The sequence below is a fragment of the Xyrauchen texanus genome, chromosome 4 (assembly GCF_025860055.1).
Source record: "Xyrauchen texanus isolate HMW12.3.18 chromosome 4, RBS_HiC_50CHRs, whole genome shotgun sequence".
NCBI classification, from domain to species: domain Eukaryota; kingdom Metazoa; phylum Chordata; class Actinopteri; order Cypriniformes; family Catostomidae; genus Xyrauchen; species Xyrauchen texanus.
The window spans coordinates 16,781,910-16,809,898 of NC_068279.1; the positions used below are offsets into that span (position 1 = coordinate 16,781,910).

At 37.4% G+C, this 27,989-nt stretch overlaps 1 protein-coding gene across 1 annotated transcript; it reads left to right on the top strand.

The window, feature by feature from the left end:
- Positions 1-1,564: 1,564 nt before the first annotated feature.
- LOC127643287 (alpha/beta hydrolase domain-containing protein 17B-like) lies at positions 1,565-27,724 on the top strand. The gene is made up of 4 exons (XM_052125961.1): positions 1,565-1,906; positions 3,617-4,089; positions 25,389-25,568; positions 26,189-27,724. The coding sequence occupies exons 2-4, from the start codon at positions 3,623-3,625 to the stop codon at positions 26,406-26,408; spliced, it is 867 nt and encodes a 288-aa protein (XP_051981921.1). The 5' UTR covers positions 1,565-1,906; positions 3,617-3,622; the 3' UTR covers positions 26,409-27,724.
- The last annotated feature ends 265 nt before the right edge of the window (positions 27,725-27,989 follow it).

Here is a 27,989-nt window from a genome sequence, read left to right on the forward strand (position 1 = left end):
AACAGTTGCAGCTCATACAGAACGCTGCTGCCATATTGAGGAACCAGAAAATATGAACACACCAGTCCTCAGATCTATACACTGGCTCCCAGTTACATTTAGATCTAATTTATAGCGTCTTATCATCTCACTGTCATCCATTGTGCGCAAAACATTTCTTCTCCCTCTTCGTCTTTCTGTCATTTTCTCCTGTTAAAAAAAACACTTAAGCCTCTTAAAAGTCCTTACTCCTAACAATTTTGACCTTAAGACCTCTTTTAACCTCTTTCTGAATTACTTTACTAGGATTTTTATTTAATTTTAAGAGTAAACACCCACATTTCTAAAAACTTTCTTAGGATTTTGTCACTATAGCTACTATTTGCAATTATAATTTTTATGAATACAGGCCCAGATGTGCTATTACAGTAGTCACAGTCAAATCCAGACTCAAAACACATCTGTTTAGCTGTGCATTTACTGAATGAGCACTGTGCCACTGTTCGTACTTTAATTATTCTTATTTCTTTTGATTATTTTAATTTCTTATATGTAAAGCACTTTGAATTACCATTGTGTATGCAATGTGCTATATTAATAAACTTGCTTTGCCTGTCCCTGCATGTTTCATTCTAAAACCTGTAGAAATTTCCTGCACATATTGTCAATGCATAAATAAAACAATATCCTGCAAAAAAACTGCAGGATTCCTGTACGTTATTTTTGTATGCAAAACGGTTTCATTCACAACTAATTAACATATGATGCACCTTGCACTTCTCTTACATGTTTGATTTACTTTAAATTCTATAAGATAGATTTCATCACTGCATTTTAAAAATTTTAAAGCTCCTTTAACAGGGCCGCGTGCAAAACGCGTTAGACAGCTCTGGGAAAGCGCTCACAATCCCACAAATTATCACACTATGAAAAAAACATACATTTCCACATATTATTCCATATCATTCTACTTACTTCTCAAATATTTGCACATCAAAGCCGAATGCTTCCACCATAAGGGCTGCCACGCGTTGATAGAGTAAACTCGCGTGTAGCTGGTTAACCAAATTAAGTTAAGAATTCTTCGCTTGCATGCATGCTTATGACGACTATAGCATATATCGCCACCTATGGGTTGTTGAATATGTATTATATGTTATGTATATTTCCCATCCCGAGAGCTCATTTCAACCTTAAAATAAACGTGATATTTTAATAGGGACCCAAGTAAATACAAATGTCATGAGGAAAAAATATAGAAGCCGCGTGGCTTTCCACGTTAATGTGGCTGTTGACGCAGTGCGAAAATAGCGGAGGTATAGCTATTGGTTAGAGCTTACTAACTTAAATTAAACTACGAACTTCACCAAACACAACCATCCTAATATAAAATTACATATTTATAATTTCCAAGTGTAAACAGCCAACAGTGGTAATAAACATTTATCAAAATGTTATTGTTTTGACGCCATCGTCTGTGTTCAGCCAGGACGCTTGTGATTGGTCGATCAGATCCATCTATTAATCTGATTGGACAATAGATAATTCAACGTTTGACGTTGACATCCGGCATTCCGCAAGAAAATCAGAAGGCAATCAGCTGTAGGTATGAGCTGATGTGAGATGAGATCACCCGAACCGGACGGATTGGAATAGAAATCCTGGTCTAGTTTCATCACGTCACACTTACATTAATACGGGGAGATTTTGATTTTGCAGTAGTATCAAACAAAGACCACATGTTGACAAGATCGATTGAGCTGGTCGAGACGGAGGCAGGTTTTGAGGGACTCTTGATTGGGCTGAGTGGACGGAGTGGTCAGTTAATGGGGATCTCACAATTGACTGTTAAAAAACATTGACTGCATCAGATCACCAAATCAACGCATTTCTGCCTTCACTACCAGCATCGAGACATCTTGTACAGGTATAGTACTGGTGTAATTAGCTGACCGAGCTAACCAAATTGAATAGTTCGCTCACTCAAAAATGAAAGTTCATTTACTCACCCTCATGCCATTCCTGATGTGTATAACTTTCTTCTGCTGAACAAAAACGAAGATGTTTAGAAGAATATTTCAGCTCTTTAGGTCCATACAACCCAAGTGAATGGTGACCAGAAATTTGAAACTCAAAAAGCACATAAAGGCAGCATAAAAGTAATAGAAATGACTCCAAATTCAGTATTAAGAAGCAATATGATAGGCGCGGGTGAGAAACAGATCTATATTTAAGTCCTTTTTTCATTCATATCATGGCCTATTGGGCAGGGAGTAGAATTTATATAAAAAAAGGGACTTAAAATGAATCTGTTTCTCACCCATACCTATCATATATCACTTCTTTATGTAGCTTCAAAGTTTTAGCACCCATTAACGTTCTTTGAATGGACCTACAGAGCAGAAATATTTTTCTAAAAATCTTTGTTTGTGTTCATCAGAAGAAGAATGTCATACACATCTGGGATGGCATGAGGGTGAGTAAACAATAAGAGAATTTTCATTTTTGGTGAACTATCTATTTAAGCTCACCCTCATTAAATGTGCTTATAGAACAAACACTTGATTCAACACAGTTTCTTATAATTCGTTGATACTTTCTGCTTTTATTTGATTTATATTTTGTCATATGCAATGTATAACAATAGTGCAGTATGTAATGCAATAATGCAGTGTATATCAATTTAGCTTTAGGATGGCAACAGTTGCCTCGGCACTATTTTATATGGTTTATTGAACCTGTTGTTCGTGAAATGTATGTTTTGGGCTGTATTTTGTATCCAAATGTTGTTCACACAAAGTTTCGGTTGCTTTAGATTTAGTGGGACTGAGACTATTCAGGGCATTTAGCATATTGCCTCCAATTAACAATTTAAAGACAAATAAAAAAGCAAAAATCATGGCTACAGCAAGGAACTTACAGTTGAAGTGAATGGGGCCAGTCAATACAAAATTAAATTAAATGGATTTGAAAGAAGGCCAGTCCATAAACGTTAAAATAGCACACTGTTGCAATAGTATAGCTACAAGTTGTAAACATTAATACGTGTAAGAATACAATTTTAGTGTTATAAAATCAGATACCAGATTACAGGGTTTATTGCCGTTATGTTAAATTTGTAATCTTAACTAAAACTTTACACGAATAACATTAGTAAGTGATTTCATCACACTAAAATCATTTTAACATGTATATTGTTCATGTCTTGTGGCTATATTTTAGAAACAGGGTGTATTTAAACGTTTATGGAATTGTTTAAGATTTTCTTCTGCGGAACAAATACTGATATATGATTATATGTGTATGCGTAAAATTCAAGTCAATGTGGACCAACCCTTTCAAGTTCACATCATATATCTATCTTGTTTTCTGTTTGAATACGAGTTTGAGATGGCATAAGGGTTTCGAGTAAATGATGAGAGAATTCAAATTTTTTGATAGACTATTAAGGAATAGATTATTCACCCTGCATATTAACTCATCATAGGGAAACTATTATGGCTGGTCCTCTTTAATACATTGCATATGGATATGGGGTGTCTGCTTAAATCATCAAGACACATCTATTTTTAATTATTTGACCTTTATGCTTCCACTCCACTCATTTGCCAGTCTGTTTTGTTCTTCCCCCTTCAAGTGAAGGATGAATCACCTGTCTTTGAGTGAGCTATGTTGCCTCTTCTGCTGTCCACCGTGCCCGAGCAAAATCACCTCTAAGCTGGCCTTCCTTCCCCCGGAGCCCACATACACCATAATGTGTGACGAGAGCAGCAGCCGATGGACCCTCCACCTCTCGGAGCGTGCGGATTGGCAGTACTCTACCCGGGAAAAAGATGCCATTGAGTGCTTCATGACTCGGACAGCTAGGGGGAACCGTATTTCTTGCATGTTTGTGCGATGTTCTCCCAACGCACGCTATACGTTGTTGTTTTCCCATGGTAACGCTGTAGACTTGGGTCAGATGAGTAGCTTCTACATCGGCCTGGGCTCCCGCATCAACTGCAACGTGTTCTCCTATGATTACTCTGGTTACGGGGCAAGCTCAGGGAAGCCTTCAGAGAAGAATTTGTACGCTGATGTGGATGCGGCCTGGCATGCACTACGAACAAGGTGAGGAGAGTATACCTGAAAGCCACATCACTCTGGAATATTTTTGAGGCTCATTTTTGTTTCTGCGGTTGTCACCAATAGTTCTATTTTAGTTTTGTTTTTTTCAAAGGGATATGACATACTTTTTTTTTTCTAATTTTATTATGCGGTCCACTTATAATAGGTGATAGTATATATGAATCTATAATTTTTTTGTACCAAAAGAATACTCAGTTTTCGGCTCTGTTCCCCTTTAAAACATCACGGATATTACTAATTACTTTCGGATTTGCGGCCGAGTCAAATAGTGTTTTCAACTGCCCCATCTTTCAATAATAATACCTTTGTAAAGCCTACATCATATTGTGACTAGTTCACAAGCAATCAATGCTAAAATGTGCTGAACAAACATAATCCACAATAAAATGAGCTATACACACGGTCCACGCTAAAATGTGCCAAACACACATGATACAGTCCACAGTGAAACATGCTGCAAAACACATATAATCCTGCTCTGACACGATCAGGAACTTTGTTAAACTTCAGCCACTCTTTCCCAATGTTGGGATGCTTCCAAAGCAGAGACGCTGGTCTTCACAGCCCAGACATCTCACACCTTCCATGCCTGTTTACACACAGGACGAGACTTCACACAGGAGACATTCTCTCAGCCAGTGGAATGGAGCTGAACAAGGCTCGTTTATAGAAGCTATGTTCAGCTCTTAAAAAATGTGGTCCATATTGCTGGAAACACATCACAACGGTCAAAGATGTCCATATAGTGCATGTTTATATAGACAAACAATCAAAAATAGTGCTGATGGGGATAGAGGTCTCATTATAAAAGTTATAACTTGACACCGCATCTTTTAAAAGTGTCTCGAGTCTGTGAGAAACAATACAATATTCTAGTGCATATTTATATAGAATAATACAAAATAAAATAAAAATGTCCAGATGGGAACAAGGTGTTCTGTGTAAAATCAGAAGTTTTACAGAAGTTTACATACACTTAGGTTGAAGCCATTAAATGTTATTTTATTTTTAACCACTCCAGATTGTATATGAGCAAACTTTAGTTTTGGCAAGTCGTTTAAGACATCTACTTTGTGCAGGACACAAGCATTCTTTCACTTTTAATGGACTATATCACTATTCCAGTGGGTCAAAACTGTGCCATCTTAACTTGCAGAAGATAGGGAATCTTTTTCTACAATTAAATGTCAGGAATTGTGAAAAACTGAGTTTAAATGAACCATGCAGCACATTCAAACTATATATTTATATAATTACATCACAGTATTTGTGCTTTAATCTCAACTCAACTTTATTGATATAGCATTTAAAACAACAGTGTTGACCAAAGTGCTTAACAGTAATATAATTTAAAAAAATACCACATATACAAACACCAGTAGTTTAAAATAAAAAACACTTCAAAACTGTGTCCTACATTTCATTTGTCAGACTCAAAGAACAATGTAAAGAGATGAGATTTCAGACATGACTTAAAAGTCTTTAGTAGACTTTTTCAGACTGTGATGACACGTTTCCGCCTTATTTAGCAGCGTAAATCTAGCAAACTTTTTTATAAGATCACTAAATATTTAGTGTAATTTATTACATTATGCTTTATGTGATATTACCTTGGAATTACTTAAAAAAAAGAAAAGGAATTAACACAGCTGTGAGGGGTTTCTAATACAGCTGCTGAGAGAGTGACTGTAAATTTAGCATCTTCTCCCATCTGTCTTTATCCACCACTCTCTAATTCTTCCTCTCCTGGAAAGTCATTCAAATGTATAGTGAAATTTTTCTTTTGCTCTTTGAGCAAATGGGTAAGTGAAAGTAATATTTGCTGCAAACTCTCATTCACTCCCATTCACCGCTGTCAAAGTTTACCCTTCAAATGTTTACTTCCACATTCCAATACCTAGAGTGTGAAAAAGGTCTATAATCACACTGGGCCATGTTGCGAACCGTTTATCTGGAAAAGTGAAGATTTCGGCAAAAAAACACGTCATAATAAAAGCATGATTCAAAATAAAAAATTGAATTTAAGAAATTATATAAAACATAGAATAAAATATATTATAGCTGTATAGTAAAATTGGATATTCTCTGTAATAATAATAATATTAATAATAATAATTTATCACAAGCAAGACAGATGTTGAATAAGCAATGCATGAAATGGCATGTTAAAAAGTAAAATGTTCACTTATTAAAATTAAGAATTAATTGAATAAACACCATTTTGATGATTACATTAAATTAAACTTTAAAACATGTTCTGGAAAATAATAATAATTATTTAACTATAATTATTAAAAAATAACTAAACTTATGTGTTCAATAGAAATATGCTAATATGATAATGTGCTACTGTGTTCTCGAAATTGGTATCAAGAACTGTGAAATTTCACTGGTATCAGTACCGACTACTGACATTTTGGTACTTTGACAACACTAATCTAGACACCTGTAAGCATTATTTAGTGTATTGCATTATTTAAGATGTTATAATTGCACGTGTACTACCCATCTATATCTCTATGGATCTCGCTACCAGTAGGTCAATCTGGCCAACTTACCCCGCTGCAGGTCTAGCCAGTATTTCGGTTTGGTCTTTGGCCCAAACCTCAGACACTTTCAGTGGTAGTAGATTTGTATGATCTCTTCACTATAACATGGGTATCTTTTGTGTCTTTGTCCTCCACTGATTCCCAAGGGCTTGGGTGATACTGAATATGGACTTTTCTTACCGCTTGGGCCCCATCCCCCCATCTGAGTGTGCTGCGCCTCTCTCAAATGGTTGGGGGAGGAAATTGTGCTGCTCAGATTGACACTGTTTGCAGAATGTCAATAGTCATGTTTTGGTTCAGACTGCAGTTTGTTTAGATTTTGTATGTGTGCAGCAAAAGAAAGATGAATTTCTTCATAGTTAGCAGAATCACACTCCCTCAAAAACCACAGATGGAAATGTTTTAGTTTTTTTTCCAGTAGCAGCTGGGTATTCTCTCAAGGCCATTTACTGGATCGTGTGCCCCAATTTGTCCATCCATCTTTCTGTGTATGTGTGTTGACTGTGGTTATTGATCATGAGAACGCCATTCTGTTCAGTTCATGTCCTCTGATGAGGCAAGATATTGCACTGTTCATGCAAGAGAGAGAGAAATACACAAAGAGGCTTTGTTTTTGTGACCACAAGAATGATTTGAGTAAGTGTTTGCGACAGCCATGTGCCTGTGTGGGTGGATGTTAAACTGTGCTCTTGCTGCTGTGCATGCATGCATGTGGTGTCAGAAAGCACCGCAGATGCTCTGAACACTGGCCACACTGTTTTTACATGTTACTTCCCAGAGGAATGAGACATACCTCATGAAGCAGTCCCCAAATGTTTTTCTGGTCTCTTCCAATGGCCCCGATCATCAGTGTTAGCGAGTAACATAATACATGTAATGGGATTATGTATTTAAATCACAAAATATAACAGTATTCCACTACAGTTACAATTTAAATAATTGGTAATTAGAATTCAGTTACATTAAAAAGTATTTTGATTACTTAAGAGATTACATTGCAATTTATTGTCATTTTGTTTCATTTAATATTTAGGCCTTTCAGATGGTAAACATATATAGATATAAATGATGCGATCCAAAGTGCATTTGAACAGCGGTGAAACGCTTTCTTATGATGTGTTACATTCATACGAGCAGAAAGAGAAGTACGTTTGAAGTTTGGAACAGAAGAAATAAATAAACCTTGTGTAGATTGTCAGCTTTACGCTAAGATAAAATTATATTTCTAGCCATTTTACATGCAAGTTACCAGGCATGATCATATTTTTTTATTAAGAAAATTCACATTAGATCATAATAAAGACCTTTGATATTAGGGCAAAAATCTTTTTCTTGATAATTTTTGTATTGTTTTGCTGAAATATGTAACTTTTTTAAAAACAAGATCAATTAGATCGAAACAACACTGCATAATATATTTAGGTTTTTCAGAGAATGCATTTTAAATGTGTATTTTGTCTTCCAGTACTGGCAGAGTTTTTATAGTCAAAGCAAGTGAAAAAATCAACCAGTGCTGAAGAAGTAATCCAAAGTATTTAGAATTTGTTACTGACCTTGAGTAATCTAACAGAATACATTACAAATTACATTTTACAGCATGTATTCTGTAATCTGTAGTGGAATAAATTTCAAAGTAACCATCCCAACCCTGCCGAGGATTACCATATCAGCAACGGAAGATACATCAGGCCTGCACCCCTCACAAGTACACTTGGATTTGGATAGGTCCAAGGGTACACTTAAAGGGATGGTTCACCCAAAAAGGAAAATTCTCTCATCATTTATTCACCCTCATGCCATCTCAGATGTGTATGACTTACTTTCTTTTGTTGAACACAAATGAAGATTTTTAGAATACAATTTCAGCTCTGTAGATCATTTCAATGGAAATTAATGGTGGCCAGACCTTTGAAGCTCCAAAAAATCCTGGTTAAATCAATGGCTTCTAAAGTGATCCAATCAGTTTTGGGTGAGAACAGAGTAACAGACCAAAATATAACTTTTTTTTTTCACTGTCATCTTTCCATTATAGTCTTTAGGCACGATCATGATTACAATTCCTAGTGCCTGATGCATGCGCAGAGCGCTAGATGGGACTATAGGAAGTGTAATCGAACTTGACTCGTGCCTAAAGACTACAATTGCAAGATGGCCGTGCTGTTCTCACAACAAAACTGATTGGATCGCTTCAGATGACTTTGATTAACTCACTTGCGTCTCGGGTGATCCGACTACATGTGACCACTTTTGTTCGGATTTCAAGGGGTGGGTCTCTGTTTCATGACGACATACATTAGTCACTCTGTCAACACCAGTGTGTTATTGCATGACATTAAAGCACAACAAATTCAGAAAAGACATGCTATTAATAAAAACAATAGGACCAAAAATAGCTTTTTTAAAACGCTATTATAACATTTAACAACAGTACAAAGTATTCAAGTAAACATTCAGAATTTAATTAAATGTGAGATTTTAGACATAACTGTTTACATAAATACCTTGCCAAAACATGTATTTTGGCAGAATTTTGTAGTGTATTTTCTATTTGACCGCTCAGACCATTTTATCCGCATTAGCCCGAGCGATCATGGAGCACATGCGCATGTAAAGCGTGCACACATAAGCCGCCTGTCAGTCAAACAGTGCACAGCTACTAAAGCAAGGAAATAAAAAGTAAATCTTTAAAGGGGACTTGAGGAATTAAATGTCCTTGATCTTTTGACATACAGTATAAGAGTTAATTATGCTGTAAAACATACTGTATGTTTCAGAACTCAAAATTCCTCCTCAATACAAAAAGAGCATTTGTTGAAAATGCCAAAATGACTCGTTCTCTACTTCCTTCACATTGTGATGTCACACTGTGGTAGACATTTGCATATGACCACCTCCATAGCAACACATTATGGCAACTTTACCTTATTACTTCCATAGCCCTGCCCAGTAGTTGTGAGTAGTGAGATGGCAAGTAGGGAGCAGGTCAGTCAAGAGCAGAGAGCCCATCATACAGTGGGCATTTACTGTCAAGTCTTAAAGGAGAAGCAGCACCAAAACTAAGAGTCAGAATGAGGGTTTTACAAATATATATAGTTCGCCAAGCTCGAACTTTGGTATGCAGCGTAATGCAAAATTTCTTTGCACAAGCTTGTGTTTCCGGTCTACCTTGGAATGTGAAGAACAGTGGCACAAGTTTTTAGTCTTATAGTGTGTGCTTGGTTCAAAACTGCTGCTGAACCAGGCTGACTGCCACTGTAAAGAACATTAACAATAGTGGACATCTCCTTTATGCTGGGGCTACACTTTCTCTTATGGTGTTTCTTTGTCATCATAATATGCTTGTACACTTGAGTTTATGTGTGTGCTGTTGAGTGTTTGTGCCTGTGTGCATATCTGTTTTAGAGAGGTGTAGGTGTAAGTAGGCCGCCTAATCCAAATCTTCTTATAGTTCTGTAAAACAGTGGTTCCTGTGGAGAATAGTCCCCTTATTCATAGAAACCCATTTTTCCTCCTTTTCAAGTGAAAGCTTTCAGGTTATATAGGCCACAGCACATTTTGGCAGGCCACCATTTCCTGCACCACCTTCCCCAGTATCAGTGTCCACATTTTCCAAAGGATAATTGCCGTTTTAATCTCATTCTGTCAAAGCTGGCCAGCATTGATAATCAAATTATGCTCAAATAGAGGATTGCAGCATCTTGAGAAATCAGTTTAGAGAGAAAAGGAGAGGAGTAGGGAATGACTGACATTTTAAGTCACGTATGCATGTAGTATACTCATTATAAAGTGTTTCACATGGAGTAAAAGATCGGTTTTGGGATTTTAAGAATCAATATTGATATAATCAAATGAAGATGGTGGTTAGTCGGAAAATCAATATTTTTGCACAGCCCTAGTGTTAAACGCTCAAGAGAGAACCAGCGTATCCACGAGAGAATCAGGCTCCACTTCTTTCTCTCTCGCACCTCATTGAAGCATCTCTGGCTGCACTGAGAAATGCCGTTCTGAGTTTGCACTTTTTGCATTCTTTGTCTTGATTGAACAGTTGGACATGACGTGATACAGAAATAGTTTCATAAAAATATTGGTAAAGGGATATAACGTATTGTAAGGAAAAGTATCATGATATATTGATATTTGATAGTACTGGCAAAGCCCTTGAGAGGAGAAAAAAGAAAACCTGCTTTTTATAACCTCGAAATGTTCCCAAAACTATTTAATTGAAACTCACTCAACAACGATGTCAGATTCTTTTTGAATATGTGAAATTTGAAATTTGTGAAAGGATGCTTTAGATTAAAGCTCTTGTGGGGCTCAGATTAGGTCACATGTTTTTTAGTAGGGTTTCAGATTTCGTGCATTTTCTTAACCGATAGTTGAACACATTAACAATCAATAATCGGTTAATCATTAATAAGATACAAAATTATTCTAATTATTTATTTGACATTAGTTATGTGAAAAATATGATGCACAAAATGAACAAAATAATAAAACAGTAAGCACTCGCTCGAAACGGCTGCTCAAACGGCTGCGCACATATTTAAGACCAAGGCCTACTGGATTTTATTTAGAAAAATGAGCATATCTATGTGTTTGGGGTGAGTCGTGCATGCAGTCTGTTCACTAAGTCCAGATGCAGAAAACACCCTCTCCAATGGCACCGATGTCCCTGGGATGCACAAATATTGCCTGGTCAACTTGGCCATCCTCTGGAATCATTCTGCATTATTGCCTCTGCACGCACATCACTACAGCCTCTTCTAGCTAACATCAACGTGATAGTTTGTTGGGAGGACAGTGTTCCACTTTCGACTTCTACTGCAACCATTCAGGTGGTACAACAGTGATGTTGTACTGGAACTGTATTTTAAGACGGTGTCTAAAATACTATATTTACATTGAGCATTGCCCAGTGTAATGCTCCCATGCTGGACTACATTTTGCCCTCTTCATCTTGCCTCACCAGTTACTGGCAGCTTCTTTCTTTATTGCGCCCCAGTAGTTTTTCTCAACTGCAAATGTGAAGTACGCTCTCGTGTGATATAAAGGTTAACATAGGCTGTGTGTGCCCCGGAGAATTGTTACATATAACATACATTGTCGGTTAATACATTTTTAATTGGTTAAATTCTTAACGGCAATTAACCCATTAACTGTTAATCATTGACATCCCTAGTTTTTATAAACATGTTTCTCCATCTGTGTAATGTCTTTTATTTTCCCCGAATGTTTGGGTTTTGAGTGCAATAAAGCATTACTCAGACATAACCCTCATACAAGCAGCTATAATAAAGAGCATCTGCCTTTCAGGTGCCTTTATAATATGCCTTGGAAACTCTCCATTTGATCTCCATAGACGAGACTGGATGAGAGTTCTTATCAGACCATGGTGATTGGCCCAGTGTGGAGTGTATAGCTCCTATTCGGTCATCCTTTTTTTAGAAGGCCAGTGATGTGTGGTGAATGATTTGCGATCACTGAAAAGAAGCTCTCTTTTCAATATTATGATTGTATACTGCTTACATATTTTCAGATGTGCCAAGTAAAACTACATTGTCCAGGGCAGATTAAATATAAAAAAAAATAAAAAATATATATATATATACAGTGGGTACGGAAAGTATTCAGACCCCCTTCAATTTTTCACTCTTTGTTATATTGCAGCCATTTGATAAATCATTTAAGTTCATTTTGTTTCCTCATTATTGTACACACAGCACCCCATATTGACAGAAAAACACATAATTGTTGACATTTTTGCACATTTATTAAAAAAGATGAACTGAAATATCACATGGTCCTAAGTATTCAGACCCTTTGCTCAGTATTTAGTAGAAGCACCCTTTTGATCTAATACAGCCATGAGTCTTTTTGGGAAAGATGCAACAAGTTTTTCACATCTGGATTTGGGTATCCTCTGCCATTCCTCCTTGCAGATCCTCTCCAGTTCTGTCAGGTTGGATGGTAAACGTTGGTGGACAGCCATTTTCAGGTCTCTCCAGAGATGCTCAATTGGGTTTAAGTCAGGGCTCTGTCTGGGCCATTCAAGAACAGTCACAGAGTTGTTGTGAATCCACTCCTTCGTTATTTTAGCGGTGTGCTTAGGGTCATTGTCTTTTTGGAAGGTGAACCTTCGGCCCAGTCTGAGGTCCAGAGCACTCTGGAGAAGGTTTTCGTCCAGGATATCCCTGTACTTGGCCGCATTCATCTTTCCCTCGATTGCAACCAGTCGTCCTGTCCCTGCAGCTGAAAAACACCCCCACAGCATGATGCTGCCACCACCATGCTTCACTGTTGAGACTGTATTGGACAGGTGATAAGCAGTGCCTGGTTTTATCCACACATACCACTTAGAATTAAGGCCAAAAAGTTCTATCTTGGTCTCATCAGACCAGAGAATCTTATTTATCACCATCTTGGAGTCCTTCAGGTGTTTTTTAGCAAACTCCATGCGGGCTTTCATGTGTCTTGCACTGAGGAGAGGCTTCCGTCGGGCCACTCTGCCATAAAGCCCCGACTGGTGGATGGCTGCAGTGATGGTTGACTTACTACAACTTTCTCCCATCTCCCGACTGCATCTCTGGAGCTCAGCCACAGTGATCTTTGGGTTCTTCTTTACCTCTCTCACCAAGGCTCTTCTCCCCCGATAGCTCAGTTTGGCCGGACGGCCAGCTCTAGGAAGGGTTCTGGTCCTCCCAAACGTCTTCCATTTAAGGATTATGGAGGCCACTGTGCTCTTATGAATCTTAAGGGCAGCAGAAATGTTTGTGTAACCTTGGCCAGATCTGTGCCTTGCCACAATTCTGTCTCTGAGCTCTTCAGGCAGTTCCTTTGACCTCATGATTCTCATTTGCTCTGACATGCACTTCTTCTTCTTCTTCTTCTTTCCAATTTAACGGCGGTTGGCATCCAGCTTTTTGGTGCATTACCGCCCCCTCTGCTCCGGAGTGTGGATCAGATACTATAACTACAAAAACATCATTGTCCATTCTCTTTCCTACACTTACATAACCTTAATTCCCTTCAAATAAACACTCACACAAACAACAAACTTTATTTATCAATTAAATCCTATTGAAAACTCCCGCCTCCCTTAAAAAAGTCATCAATATTCTATTCTGTGTCCCATTTACTGCTCTTAATAACCCTTTTAATGTAATCTCTTGCACCCCAATCTGCCTCAACTTATTCTTCATCACCTGCCTCTGCATTTCATATCTCCTACACCTCATAATTATGTGCTCCACTGTCTCCTCTTCTTGACATCCCTCACACAACCCTGTCTGGTGCTTCCCTATCATCTTTAGTGTTTTGTTCAGCTGAACAGTGTCCCAACCTTAACCTCGTCATCACAGCCTCTTCTCTCCTATTCCCACTTCCCACCCTATCCTCTTTTACATTTCTCTGAATTTGGTATAAGTGCCTCCCTTTCTTCTCTCTATCCCACCTCTCTTGCCACCTTTTATTTATTTTCTCCCAAATTATGCTTTTAACCTCTGCTTTACTAATATTAACCTGCATTTCTACATTCCCTTTTGTTAGCTCCTTTTAGCCAGCCTATCTGCCATCTCATTACCTGTAATACCAACATGTGCTGGAACCCACATAAATTTAACCTGACATCCCATATGACTTAATCTTGTGTTTAATTGAAGTACTTCATACAGGATATCTTGCCGAGCTTTTGAATGGAATGACCTTAAACTTGCCAAGACTGATAAAGAATCAGAGCATATTAAAACCTTTTCCTGTCTAACCTTTTCCACCCATTGCAAAGCACTTAAAATTGCCAACATCTCTACAGAATATACCCCTAAATTATTAGATGTTTTTATACTCATTTCTACTTCTTTCCCTGGAATTGCCACCCCAAACCCTGTTTCTTCCGTCTCTGGTTTTTTGCACCATCCGTGATAAATCTGCATGAATTCATTATAGTTTCCACCTACTCTGATATTAAATATACTTTTCAGATTAACTTCTTCCTTTCCCTTCCTTTTTTCCTCAAGCACATACCAGTCTACTTCAGGCCATGTCATCTTCCAAGGGGCAATCTCTGGAAAAACTACCGTAGGGCTTATTCTAAGATTAAATACTTCTAACTCTTTTGCTATATTATTTCCAATCTGACCAAAGTTTTCCTTTAACTTTCTTCCATTTTCCCAGCAATCCTGCAATACTGCTTTCGTGGGATGCGAGTCATTATGGCCCTGCAATCCAGCCCAGTAATTTGCCATCAATTGATTCCTTCTTAATTCCAGTGGCAGTTCTCCCATTTCCACTTGTATGGCAGGTACTGAAGACGTTTTAAAAGCACCACAGCAAATTCTTAAAGCCTGATTCTGAATAACCTCCAGCCTCATTAAAAGAGACTTAGCTGCAGACCCAACCACTATACTACCATAATCCAACACTGATCTTATCAGAGCCACATATATACTCTTAAGCGATGACCGACTGGCTCCCCACTCTCTTCCTGTCAAACATCTCATCACATTAATTACTTTTTTGCACTTGTCTTCCATTTTCTTTATATGTTCTGCAAACGTCAACCTTGCATCTAAAATCACTCCCAAAAACTTAATGGAACTTACCCTCTCCAACTCTCTCCCATACATCATTAGCTTAACTTCTTCCTGAATTATTTTCCTGGTAAAAAGACTGTCTGAGTCTTTTCTATTGAGAACCTAAATCCCCAGTCATAAGCCCATTCTACCACTTTATCAATTGCTTTCTGTACCTTCCTAATTGTGTACTCTATATTCCTTCCTCTTTTCCACATAGCCCCATCATCTGCAAACAATGATGTTCCAATGTCTTCTGAAACATTTGCAAAGACATCATTTATCATTATAATAAATAACAAAGGACTTATCACACTTCCTTGAGGAGTCCCATTCCCAACCTCATATTGACTTGACACTTCTGCCCCTATTCTCACTTGAATTTTCCTACCAAACAGAAAATCTTTTATCCAGTTAAACAAATTCCCACCTATACCTATTTTATCTAACTTGATTAATAGCCCCTCCTTCCACAACATATCATAAGCCTTTTCAATATCAAAGAATACTGCAACTACAGTCTCTTTAATTGCTTGTGCCCTTCTTATTTCAGTCTCTAATCTCACTACTGAATCCATTGTGTTCCTTCCCTTCCTAAAACCACTCTGATAACTTACCAGTAATCCTCTTTTCTCCATTTCATACGACAATCTCTCTGTTATCATCCTCTCCATTATCTTACACAAGTTAGATGTTAAGGCAATTGGTCTATAACTTATGGGTTTACTTGGATCTTTGCCAGGTTTCCTAATTGGAATCACTACTGCTTCTTTCCATGCAACTGGCAGTTTTCCTCCTTCCATATCTTGTTAAAAGTTCCAGTAACTTAAATAGTGATCTTTCACCAAGATGTTTTAACATTACATAACACACCTGATCCTTTCCTGGAGAAGTAGGCTTTGCTCTTTTAATCGCTCTAACCAATTCCGCCAGAGAAAAAGGCTCATCAATGACACTACCAGTCTCTTCCTTCCTATTTAACGCATGCATATTTTGATTTAAAGTTACTGACCTTCTCCTTCTCTCTTCTTCTGATAAATTTTCTGAACTGTGTATCTTTGTAAACGACTTTGCCATTATTTCTGCCTTTTCCAGATTGGTGACACCTATCTCCTCCTCTAATGTCAATACTGGGTACTCCCACTGTCTCCTATCTCCACCCATCCTCTTTATCATAGACCATACCTTACCCACCGGTGTTGACCTTCCAATTTCATCACAAAATTTACTCCAACTTGCCCTCTTTGCCTGCCGAATAGTTCTTCTCACTTCTGCCTGCGCTTTTTTATACTGAATTAATGACTGCATATTGTGATCCCTCTTTACTAGTTTAAACGCTTTATTTCTTTTCCTCACTGCCTTTTGACACTCTTCATTCCACCAAGGCACCAATTTCCGATTACCTCTGTTTTTCCCCTTAGGAATAGCTTCTACCGCTGCCATTATGATTGCTGACGTAACTTGGTTACTTATCTCCTCTATACTTCCTGCTGTTTCAATCCTAGTCATTATTTCTTCACTCATCCTCTTGAATTGATCCCAGTCTGCTTTCCCAAATATCCACTTTGGGATCCTTTCTTCTACCCTTATTTCTTCCCTCCCACCTACTCTGCATAAAACTGGGTAGTGATCACTACCCAGTGTAGTTGTTTGCCATACCTCCCATCTAGTATTTCCAGCCAAAGTGTTAGAAACTAATGTTAAGTCTAATGCAGATTCCATTCCTGTTACTAAATTTACCCTAGTTCCCCTTCCATCATTCAGACTGACCAATTCTCTTTCATCCATCAATTCTTCAATTATCTTACCATTTGCATCTGTTTGTCCTCCCCCACACAGGGCTATGAGCATTAAAGTCTGCACACCAAATTACTTTTTGTCTATCCTGACCTTGAATACTTAATAAATTATCAATCATCAACCTTTTACATGGGTTATAGTAGTTAATAACACTTATCCCTCCCTCTTTCCCACACCTCCACCGCTATATATTCCTGCTCATCTCCCATTTCTATTAACCTATAAGTCAATCCAAGCTTTATAAATGTTGCACACCCACCTCCTCCTCCATCAATCCTATCTTTCCTAATCACAGTGTATCCATGAATTACAAAATCAAGACTTGGTTTCAGCCAAGTTTCCTGTATACACATCACATCTGGTTTCTCTTCCAATTCATTTATGAAATGCTTAAATTCTTGACCATTCGCCATTAAGCTTCTAGCATTCCATTGTAAAAGAATTACCATTAAAATGATTAACCAACCCATGACGCTTCTTGACTTGACTGAATAGTAAGGTTCTCTCTTACTTCTTCCCACGTCAGTCCTACCAGTCCTAAATGATTAACTGCAGCTTTAACTATCAACTGGATTTTTTCATTTTTGATTTAACTTCTGCAGTGCTATTAATCACCCCTGCTATGAATGTAACTAGATCTCTTTTTCCCACATACATTCTTTCATTGGTTCTTTGATATTGTACTTGTTCTTCCACAACTTCTGGCTCTCTCATTACATCTACCCTCTCTTTTGACACTCTTACAGCTTCAGCATAGGATATCCTTTTCTCCACTATTATCTTTTGAATATTAGTCTCCCGTCTCATAATTTCACACCCTCCATATGCCACATTGTGGGCACCTCCACAACTGCAACATTTTGGTGGAATCCCTGTACCACACTTCCCATATTCATGGTCTCCTCCACATCTAGCACACCTTCTCTGCCTATTACAATTCTTTGCTGTGTGCCCAAATCTCTGGCAGTTAAAGCACCTCATCGGCTTTGGTACAAACATCCTGACTGGATAACTCATAAAACCCAAGAATACTTTCTTTGGAACATGTTCTCCTTCAAATTCTACTGACACCGATTCACTATCTCTCATCACTCCTTCCTTTGCTGATTTCAATCTTTGTACATTAAGTACTTTCCCTCCTTTAATATTCCTTTTTAATTCTTCCATGCTAATACTTATTGGCACCCCCGTTATCACTCCTATGTTTCCACCTCCCATCCGAGTTCCTACCCTTCCCGTATTTTCCACCTTGCATTTTCCTATCTCTTTAACTTTTAGCGCTTTTTCCATTTGCACTGCATCAGCACATCTCACCAATAAATTGCCATCATTTAGAACCTTTGCATATTCGATATCCCCTATCTTGTTTGCCAGAGTTGATGTTAGCACTAGTGGGCTAACTTTCTTCATACTCCCTGATTCTTTTCATTAAATCTTATTATGACTACATACTTTTCCTCTCTTTCTTTTTGAACCATACCTTGCCCCTCTACTTCACTTTCTGTATCATTATCTTTCTCATTCCTGACTCTTTTATTCCCTTTGGTTCTTTTGTCACTCATCCGTCCCCTACTTTCTTCCCTTTCTTCATCTTCTCCATCATAATCCATATTATTCCAGCCACCTACCTCTGATCCATTCACGGAGCAGTCGTGCTCAACCGCCCTTCCAATTCGATCACAAGAGTTTGGTCTTACTGTAAAGTGTGATTTATAATCGTGTAAACACCCTCTTCGGCGCAGTCACGCTTCAGGCTTGCAACATAAACTTCCTCGAAAGTCGAGCGTCAGCTGTGTGTCCCCTCCGTCGTCTTCCTGCTCCCGTGTTCCTGTTCTCTGACATGCACTGGGAGCTGTAAGGTCTTATATAGACAGGTGTGTGGCTTTCCTAATCAAGTCCAATCAGTATAATCAAACACAGCTGGACTCAATTGAAGGTGTAGAACCATCTCAAGGATGATCAGAAGAAATGGACAGCACCTGAGTTAAATATATGAGTGTCACAGCAAAGGGTCTGAATACTTAGGACCATGTGATATTTCAGTTTTTCTTTTTTAATAAATGTGCAAAAATGTCAACAATTATGTGTTTTTCTGTCAATATGGGGTGCTGTGTGTACAATAATGAGGAAACAAAATGAACTTAAATTATTTTAGCAAATGGCTGCAATATAACAAAGAGTGAAAGATTTAAGGGGTCTGAATACTTTCCAGTACCCACTGTATATATATATATATATATATATATATATATATATATATATATATATATATATATATATATATATACTATACACACACTATCGGTCACACTCATTCTTTACTATTATTGTAAAATGTGAAGAAAAAAATATAATAAAGTCATCAACACTATGGAATAACATAAATGGAACTATGGGATGTTGTGACTAAACAAAATCCAAAATAAATCAAAACAGTGTTATATTTTAGCATCTTCAAAGTAGTCACCATTTGCCTAGAATTTGCAGACATAGATAGATATAGATACCAAATGTTTCAGAATCAATTGAAGACAATTAGTGGATCTGAAAACTAAACTGAAGGTCAGAGAGGCTGAAAGAAAAGACATGGTGACTGCCAGGTTGGTTTCTATGCCATGTTAAGAGTAGGGCAGACTTAACTTTGTCTGCTCAGCCAGGTGAGTCAGTGTTAAAACATTGGGTGTGGCTTTTCAAGTACACACACACACACACACACACACACACACACACACACACACACACATGTTGGTCTACCTATCATTATGAGGACTTTCCATAGACATAATGACTTTTATACTGTACAAACTCTAGATTCTATCCTCTAAACCTAACACAACCCCTAAACCTAATCATCACAGAAAACTTTCTGCATTTTTTTATTTTCAATAAAACATTGTTTAGTATGATTTTTAAGCGATTTGAATTATGGGGACACTAGAAATGTCCTCATAAATCACATTTATAGCATAATACCCTTGTAATTACTAATTTGTAACTTACAAAATTGTCCTCGTAAATCACAAAAACACACACACACACACACACACACACACACACACACACACACACACACACACACACACATCTGTGTTAGGTGTTTACAAGCGTGTATGGCACAGCGAAACACCGTGCAGTGTTTGAGGCAGCATGAATCTCTTTACTTGGGCCAGGTTCTCATCTAAGGGTTTGGTCCAGATAAGGCCATCTGTTGTCACAGCTAGCGATTGCAGTACACTTGTTTGTGTCTGTTCATATGTGTTTACAACCAGGCGCTTTGACTGTCAGTTTCCATTAAAGGTTTAAAGGGATAGTTCACCAAGAATTTAAATTCTGTAATCATTTACAAGCCTTGGTCATTCCAAACCCTTTAAGCTTTCATTTTTCCACAAAAGTAAACACAATAGGAGAGGCTCTGAAGTAATTCTATCTATTGCATACAATGAAAGTGATTGATGACCAGGGATAGTGCAGCTTGGACATTCTGTTCCATGTTGCATGAAAGAAAAAAGTAATATTACAGGTTTGTAACAACATAAAGGGCAGGGTAAATTACAGATTTGTCATATTTAGGTGAACTATACCTTTAATGATTTGTGTAGGCAAAAATGAATCGAGCAAGTTCTACCAAACAGAGTCATTATCAGATCACTGACATCACAGTACTGAGTACTGACATCTGGTGTTGTCTAAAAATAATAAGTCAGGAAAACTGAGTGGAAGGGTATTGTGTGCAGATGTTTAAAATGTAAGACTATTCTGGTGTGGAAGACTGAAGGAAGCGGCAAAGAAAATAGCTTTGTCGAAAAGAGAACCCCCCCCCCCCTCCCCATTATGATGTCATTGAGGAAGCACCACGGCAACCAGCATTTGCCGGTTTTGAATGAAATCCCCTCCCCTCCTGAAGTATAATATTGCCTATTGTACTCATGAGTGTTGTGCTCTGAGAGGAGCGCTCTTGAAGAGCCTGTGAGAATTTTGTGTCTGTCTTTTTATTGAGCATGGCTCTCAGAGAGTTGAGGGGGAGGTGTGCCAGCAGCCAGTTCTCCAAGTCAAATATTGATTGGTTGCCTAGCAACTGATTCCAAGTCCTGGAAGGACTGGCCCAGTTGCAGTCATGGCAACATTGTCCACCCAGGAAGTAAAAACAAACTTCCTGATGCTGTCATATGACAAGCAAAGGGTGTTTACTCATTTTTGTATCCAAACGTTTATGACTTTAAGATTGCATTTTCCTTGACCTGTATTAAATTAGTAAATGTAATCTGGTACATTTATTGTTGTCAGAGGAATTGTATGATGTGTAGCTATGGGGACAACTAGTGTTCATAAATTCATAACTTCAAAACAGTCTTATCTTTACAGATGCTAATATGCGGAATAGGCAGCCTGATACATAAGGAAATTAACATACCGACACTTTGGAAAGTAATTCATCATCTATCTTTAGTGAGGCCTTACCATCTCTTTCTAAAGCTGGCTTAGTGAAAAGCCATTCAGAGATCCCATCAGAGAATATGTGGGCTTCTTCAAAATGAATCATGAAGTTGCACTTAAATTGAAAGCTAAAATGTAATTCTGAAGCAGAGCTTAGTGTCACTTCTCCTTTTTCTCATCCTTGAGCACCCATTCAGCGTTTTCTCAAAAATACATTCCACCTTCTCTCACATGATCACACAGGGTAATGTAGAATCATGTGACTGTCCCTTTAGACCAAATTGATGATGTTATTAGTCTCAATGGTCCATTGTATACTATAATCTGAGGGAGCCTATATGAGAGAGAAGTTCATCTAATTTGTGGGACATTAGGCGATTGGGTTTGTTTGAAAGTGCACAAGCATGAAATATATGTTGAATACTAACAAAAGTGGCACGTAAGACATTAGATATGTTGTCTGCTTGTGATACAAGTTAAATATTTACATCTATTTTGGTAATACGATTCTAATTTTCAGTTTCAGCTTCAAACCAGTTCAACACCATGAAAGAGAACTGAAAGCAACATTGCCAGTATATTACAGTACTGTGTAGTTTGAGATTGGGCACAGTAACTGGTATGAGTTCTTTTTTCTTTTTTTTTACATTTACAAAAGTTACACAATGTTTATATATAAATGACTTTGGGAGTCATTTATGTGTTTAGTTCTCAGGTCCATGATCCCTTCACCTAGACGTTTCTTTCAGTGGCAGTGGGGTCAGCTGACGAGGCAATCATGCGCTTTATAAAATGTCATGGAATGTGCATACAGCTTCCCCTAGGTTAATCTATGTAAGCACATTCCTTTCCATGATAACAGTTTCTAGAGCTGTATTTGGCTTGAAAATTGTTAGTGTATGCTGATATATGAACAGCTTCTCATACCCAAACCCTGATCTTTACAATACAAGAGAAAATGTGAAACTGGTCTCAGTTCAAAATACTTAGATTCTTGCATCTCAATTAACTGTTTGAGAAATCGTCTGACCTCATGGTTATTAACTTCAGACATCAATTGATTAATTCCTCATCATGCAGTGTGCTAATGTGCAGTCACTGTTGTCATTAGGTGCACAGTTCCTTGGTTGCTGTTGAGCGTCTTAAATGCATAGATTGTTTTTTTTGTGTGTGCATGCATGTTTGCTAGAGCTGCATATTTGAACAAACTCATATTGCGATTATTGTGATAACAAATGACAGAAGAATGAGGGCATTGAATGAGCACATTTGTACTCTTTCCAAATTTATATAAAGGATTTGCTGTGCTATTAAAATAATTTATGGATAAATTGCAATTCTTGTTCTCAGAAATCTTTTTAAGCTCTTAATACGTTATCATTAACAAAGGAACTGCCAGAAAATAAAGATTAATCATTATTATTATTATTATTATTACTTCTGTACTAGACTTAATCTTCAAACTCTGTATTGTAGTAGTGTTATGATTGTTGTCTCCATAGGATAAATTGCTTTTCCTTATTTTTAGGTCACCATGAATAACAGCTAGTCTGCTAGATGTTAAATATTTAAGCGCTTTCCTCACAAAATATTTATTTAATACTTAGATGATTGTTCTGTTGTTGACTTATTTATTCATGTGTGCTTTGATCCCATTTCCTACAGTTCACTTCTATGTGCAAACTCAGAATTAGCGGTATTTCATGATGCGGTCAGTCACACTTGTATGAGATGTGTGCACAGAGCAGAAATCTGTCATCGTACATCTTATACAGTAGAAGGTTGAGGAGTAACAGAATACATGGATTATGCATTTAAAATACAAAATGTTAGTAACAGTATTCCACTGCAGTTACAATTGAAATAGTTGGTAATCAGAATACAGTTACATTTTTAAAAGTATTTTGAGTACTGAAAAAAAACCTTTGCATTTTATTTCAGTTGTTTCATAAAATTTTGTATTTAATCTATTTTGTTGTAAAACATAAATGATGTGATCTGAGGAGCCTTTGAACAGCTGTGAAGCACTTTCTAACAACGGCTGTGAATTCGGAGGATGCATGAGGTGTATCCTTCGTGGGCACTCATAACCCACAATTCTTTGCTTCAATGGAAATGTCTAAAGAAAATTATGCAAATTTGCCCGTAAATATGATGTTCAAACATGAGTAATGTTAATTCCCAAGTGGAAGTACCACAGTAGAAGGGTGTAGAGTATATAATATGTATTATTATATTAATATATATTTAAAATAAAGTATTAGACTAAAAGTATACCTGTAAAATCTATTTTCTTTTCTCTTTACATCATTATAACTCTCCTAAAATGTACCTCATGCATTCCCTTCTCACTCGAAAGCACTCGCGCTTGTTAAAGCAACCATGTTCCGTTCCGTTTGTCCTTCGAAGGCGGTCTCGTTTTAAACAAGGCTTGTTTAAAGGAGGACGCTCAGATTACAGCAGCCTTCAAAGAACGCATCCTACCTAGCACGCAGCCTTTGAAACGAGACACCGCTAATGTGTTACATTCATACTAGCAGAGAGAGGGCACTTTTATGAGTGAAAAGATGGATATGAAATCATTGAGGAAGTTTCCCATGGGGAGCATAAATTCACATACGATCATAAAAAGAAATGTTATTGTGTACACACTGTGGGTTTTTTTTTAAAAGTAATTTTGGAGAAGCAGAAATAGTTAATCTTGTGTATATTGCCATGTTAACATTTAGCTTCATGCTGATAAAATGCTATTTTAGCCCTTTTACATGCACCTGTTACCAGGCACGAGTATATGTTTTTTAATATTGTAAGAAAATCCACATTAGCTAATATTTTTGTTCTGTAGGAAGACATTTATCTTGACTGGCCTGGGTAGCTCAGAGGTAAAGATGCTGGCTACCACCCCTGGAGTTCGCTAGTTCGAATCCCAGGGTGTGCTGAGTGATTCCAGCCAGGTCTCCTGAGTAACCAAATTTTCCCGGTTGCTAGGGAGGGTAGTCACATGGGGTAACCTCCTCGTGGTCGCTATAATGTGGTTCGTTCTCGGTGGGGCGTTTGGTGAGTTGAGTGTGGCGTTTGGTGAGTTGAGCGTGGATGGCGTGAAGCCTCGACACGTGCTATGTCTCTGTGGCAACGCGCTCAACAAGCCACGTGATAAGATGTGCGGGTTGACCTTCTCAGATGCAGAGATTTGTCCTCCGCCACCCGGATTGAGGCGAGTCACTACGACACCACGAGGATTTAAAAAGGGAATTGGGTATTCTAAAAGGGGGGAAAAAACAAGATACATTTATTTTATCTTGTTTTTAAAGCAACACTTCATGCAGTATTTAGGCTTATTTCAGACAACATATTTTAAAAATAGGTATATTTTGTCTTGCTGTACTGACAGATTTATTTATTAGATTATATTAGATTTATATTTTTTTCACTTATTAAATTGGATTACTTGCACCAGCTGATCTCTCATCTCTTCGAGTCTCATGAGGGTCAGTAGATAATGACAGAATTTTTATTTATGGACAAACTGTCACTTATAGCAATCTCTTGATGAAATGTATTAGAATAGAAACTATTGACTGCAGGCAACTTGACTTACAGGAAAGGTATGATTAATTTGGCTCACACCTGTGCCTTTTGCGTAAAAGTACTAACTGTTACGTGGATCTGGCCAATTGACATTATGTAATGATTAAGAACAGTCTTTCTAAAACTGCTGGCATTAAGGCTAACCACAAACCATTAGAACACTCTCCAATTTCCAAATGTAAGAAGGTCTGATGGACAGGCCAAGATTGCCTGATTCTGAATATAGAGGTTACTTAACCTGTACCCTTGATTCATTATAATTGTGTGTGAGTGAGTGAGTGAGTGTTTTAAGTAATAATTTGAATGTGATGTTCTAACTAATCATTTGAATGTGATGTTCTAGGTACGGTATCAGGCCGGAGAATGTGATAATTTACGGCCAGAGCATTGGCACAGTCCCTTCAGTTGATCTGGCCTCTCGGTACGAGAGTGCTGCGGTTATCCTCCACTCCCCTCTGACCTCAGGCATGAGGGTGGCTTTTCCGGACACCAAGAAGACATACTGCTTTGATGCATTCCCAAAGTGAGTCTGTCTTTCTTTCTCACTTACCTTGGACTTGTTAATTATCTTCACTTCTCTGCTTTTTTCCATCACTACACAATTTCACTTCACATTTTCATTCACATGATATCTCATGTCACATTTTTGGTATTGAAGAGTTTCTTTGGGCAGCCATATTGCGGATTGAGAAGACGTCTGGTTGGCTCATCTGTTTTGCTGCCCTTAAATCTAATACAGTGTTGCTGTGTGCCCTCTAGTGACAAGTATTTTAAAGTACTGTTTTTGCTGTTTTAAGATTTAGTGTTTTATGTTGTGTTAAACCAATGTTAATGGACCAACATACTCTCTTACATGGATTCTCAATTTAGAAGAGATATAATAGTAATAAGTTAAAAAAAACATTAATAATACATTTAAAGAAATATTTCACACTAAAATTTAAAATTATACCATAATTTACTCATTTTAATGTTGCTGACTTCTGTTGAACACAAAAGGAGAAATAGCTTAGAACATACATTATAGCTTGATATTTCTTCCTATATAATTGCTTGAGCCACATGTACACATAACATTTCAAAACATATTCTGGGTATTCCTGTGTGTACCTGACTCATTTAGTTTTTGGTTTTTCTCCTCAGCATTGATAAAATCTCTAAAGTGACCTCTCCGGTGCTGGTGATCCATGGTACGGAGGATGAGGTGATTGATTTTTCCCACGGACTGGCCCTGTATGAGCGCTGCCAACGGCCTGTAGAGCCGCTCTGGGTGGAGGGGGCTGGCCACAATGACGTAGAGCTGTATGGACAGTACTTGGAACGCTTGAAACAGTTTGTGGCCCATGAACTTGTAAACTTGTAAAAAAGGAGTTTAAGATTAGGACTTACCTTACTTCACGAACATGCCCCTTATGCCCAGGTAGCAACTGTGAACTTGACTACATTTATCTCCCCTGCTTTTTTTCTGCTTTTTTGGGGGGGGGGGTAGTTTTCAATTGAGTTGCACTGCTCAGTGGTATATACATGATGGGAGTAGTGTCCTAACTGCCTTTTTTTGGGGGTGTATTTGTGTACATGTAGTGATGTGAGCGACAGTTCGGATTCAGTGGCCTGACATCAGGGTCTGCTTGTGTCTTGATACTATGTACTAAAGAATCAAACTCATTCCATTTAAGTCAGGTTTTTGTCTTTTGATTTTGCTGTATGCATGTGTTGTAAGACCATGTGCTAAACACAATGGAGTACTGTACATACATTCTGACACAAACATTTGCCATACAGGTGATGCCAAATACTCATAAATATTCTGCTTAAATATGTACACATGTGTATGTTATTTCCATTAGTTATTTTTCTATTTATTTTTCCAGAGTTCTACAAGGCCACCCACTTACTCTTCTATACTTGAAAATGTAAGTGAAAGTAGTATCTATTTTAACTTCCAAATAAAGAAACAGACTTTGAAATAAAGAAACACTTAATTGCAGCATGTTAAAGCCACAACCGAACCCAATTTCCATATTTGATTTACACTGATATCAGTGGGCACACTGAACACAACTCTTGATTCTGATGGAATCATTACTTTATTTTATTAAATATATAATTTATGCTGTCTTGTTTGTCAGATGAAACACATTTACAGAAATGCATACTACTTTTTATTGTTTTATGCCATAAGCCTGTTACTTTTTAAGTCAGGCAGTTGCAATGTCTGAAGTTTTCTTTAGATGATTTAAGATTCACTTTAGAGAAACACAGACATGGTGATATGAGTTTGGATGGATGTGATTAATGTCTATTTGTAAGGAAACAGAACAATGCTCTTAAATAGATCTTGGTACATCTCAAATATTAAAAATGACTGTCGCCATGTTCCACTTTGTAAATAACTTTTGTTTGTAGGGTGTTTTTTTAATTTTCTGAATGACTACTATAAAACTGGTAATAATGCAATTACAGATGTAATTTGATTTTATTATATTATGAATGGCACAGAATCTATTTTAACTGGCCAGACTGAAGCACAAAATTGTGTACTTCGATTTGTCCAGACATGTTGTTTTTCTTATGTCAAATACCAATTGTTTAAGACAATTCATATATACTGTATGTAATAATGATCTTGACAATAGTTTTAATTAAAAAATGGAAATAAACATGTATCTCAAAAACTAAAAAGCTAAAATAATGAGTTATGTCAGTTATTTATCACTTAATCAATTCATTATTAAGAATAATTAAAGTTTATTGTGAGAGTCTTGACTTAAAAGATTACATGTAAAACTCTTTGCCTGTACTGATCTGTTTTTTTAGCTACTGAAAGTTTTTTTTGTCATGTCATGATGTCATGATTAAGTCACAATTCTGGTCACCAAGCAGATGCTTTTCTTTTGTCCTTTTATTCACTATGCCTTAATTGCATGAGCAACCTGGAGAAACC

What these genes read in the sequence shown, in the direction of transcription:
- LOC127643287 (XM_052125961.1), top strand. Translation starts at nt 3,623, where the DNA reads ATGAATCACCTGTCTTTGAGTGAGCTATGTTGCCTCTTCTGCTGTCCA. An exon ending in TGGCATGCACTACGAACAAG is followed by an intron (nt 4,090 to 25,388) that starts GTGAGGAGAGTA and finishes GTGATGTTCTAG; the next exon opens with GTACGGTATCAGGCCGGAGA. An exon ending in TGCTTTGATGCATTCCCAAA is followed by an intron (nt 25,569 to 26,188) that starts GTGAGTCTGTCT and finishes TTTTCTCCTCAG; the next exon opens with CATTGATAAAATCTCTAAAG.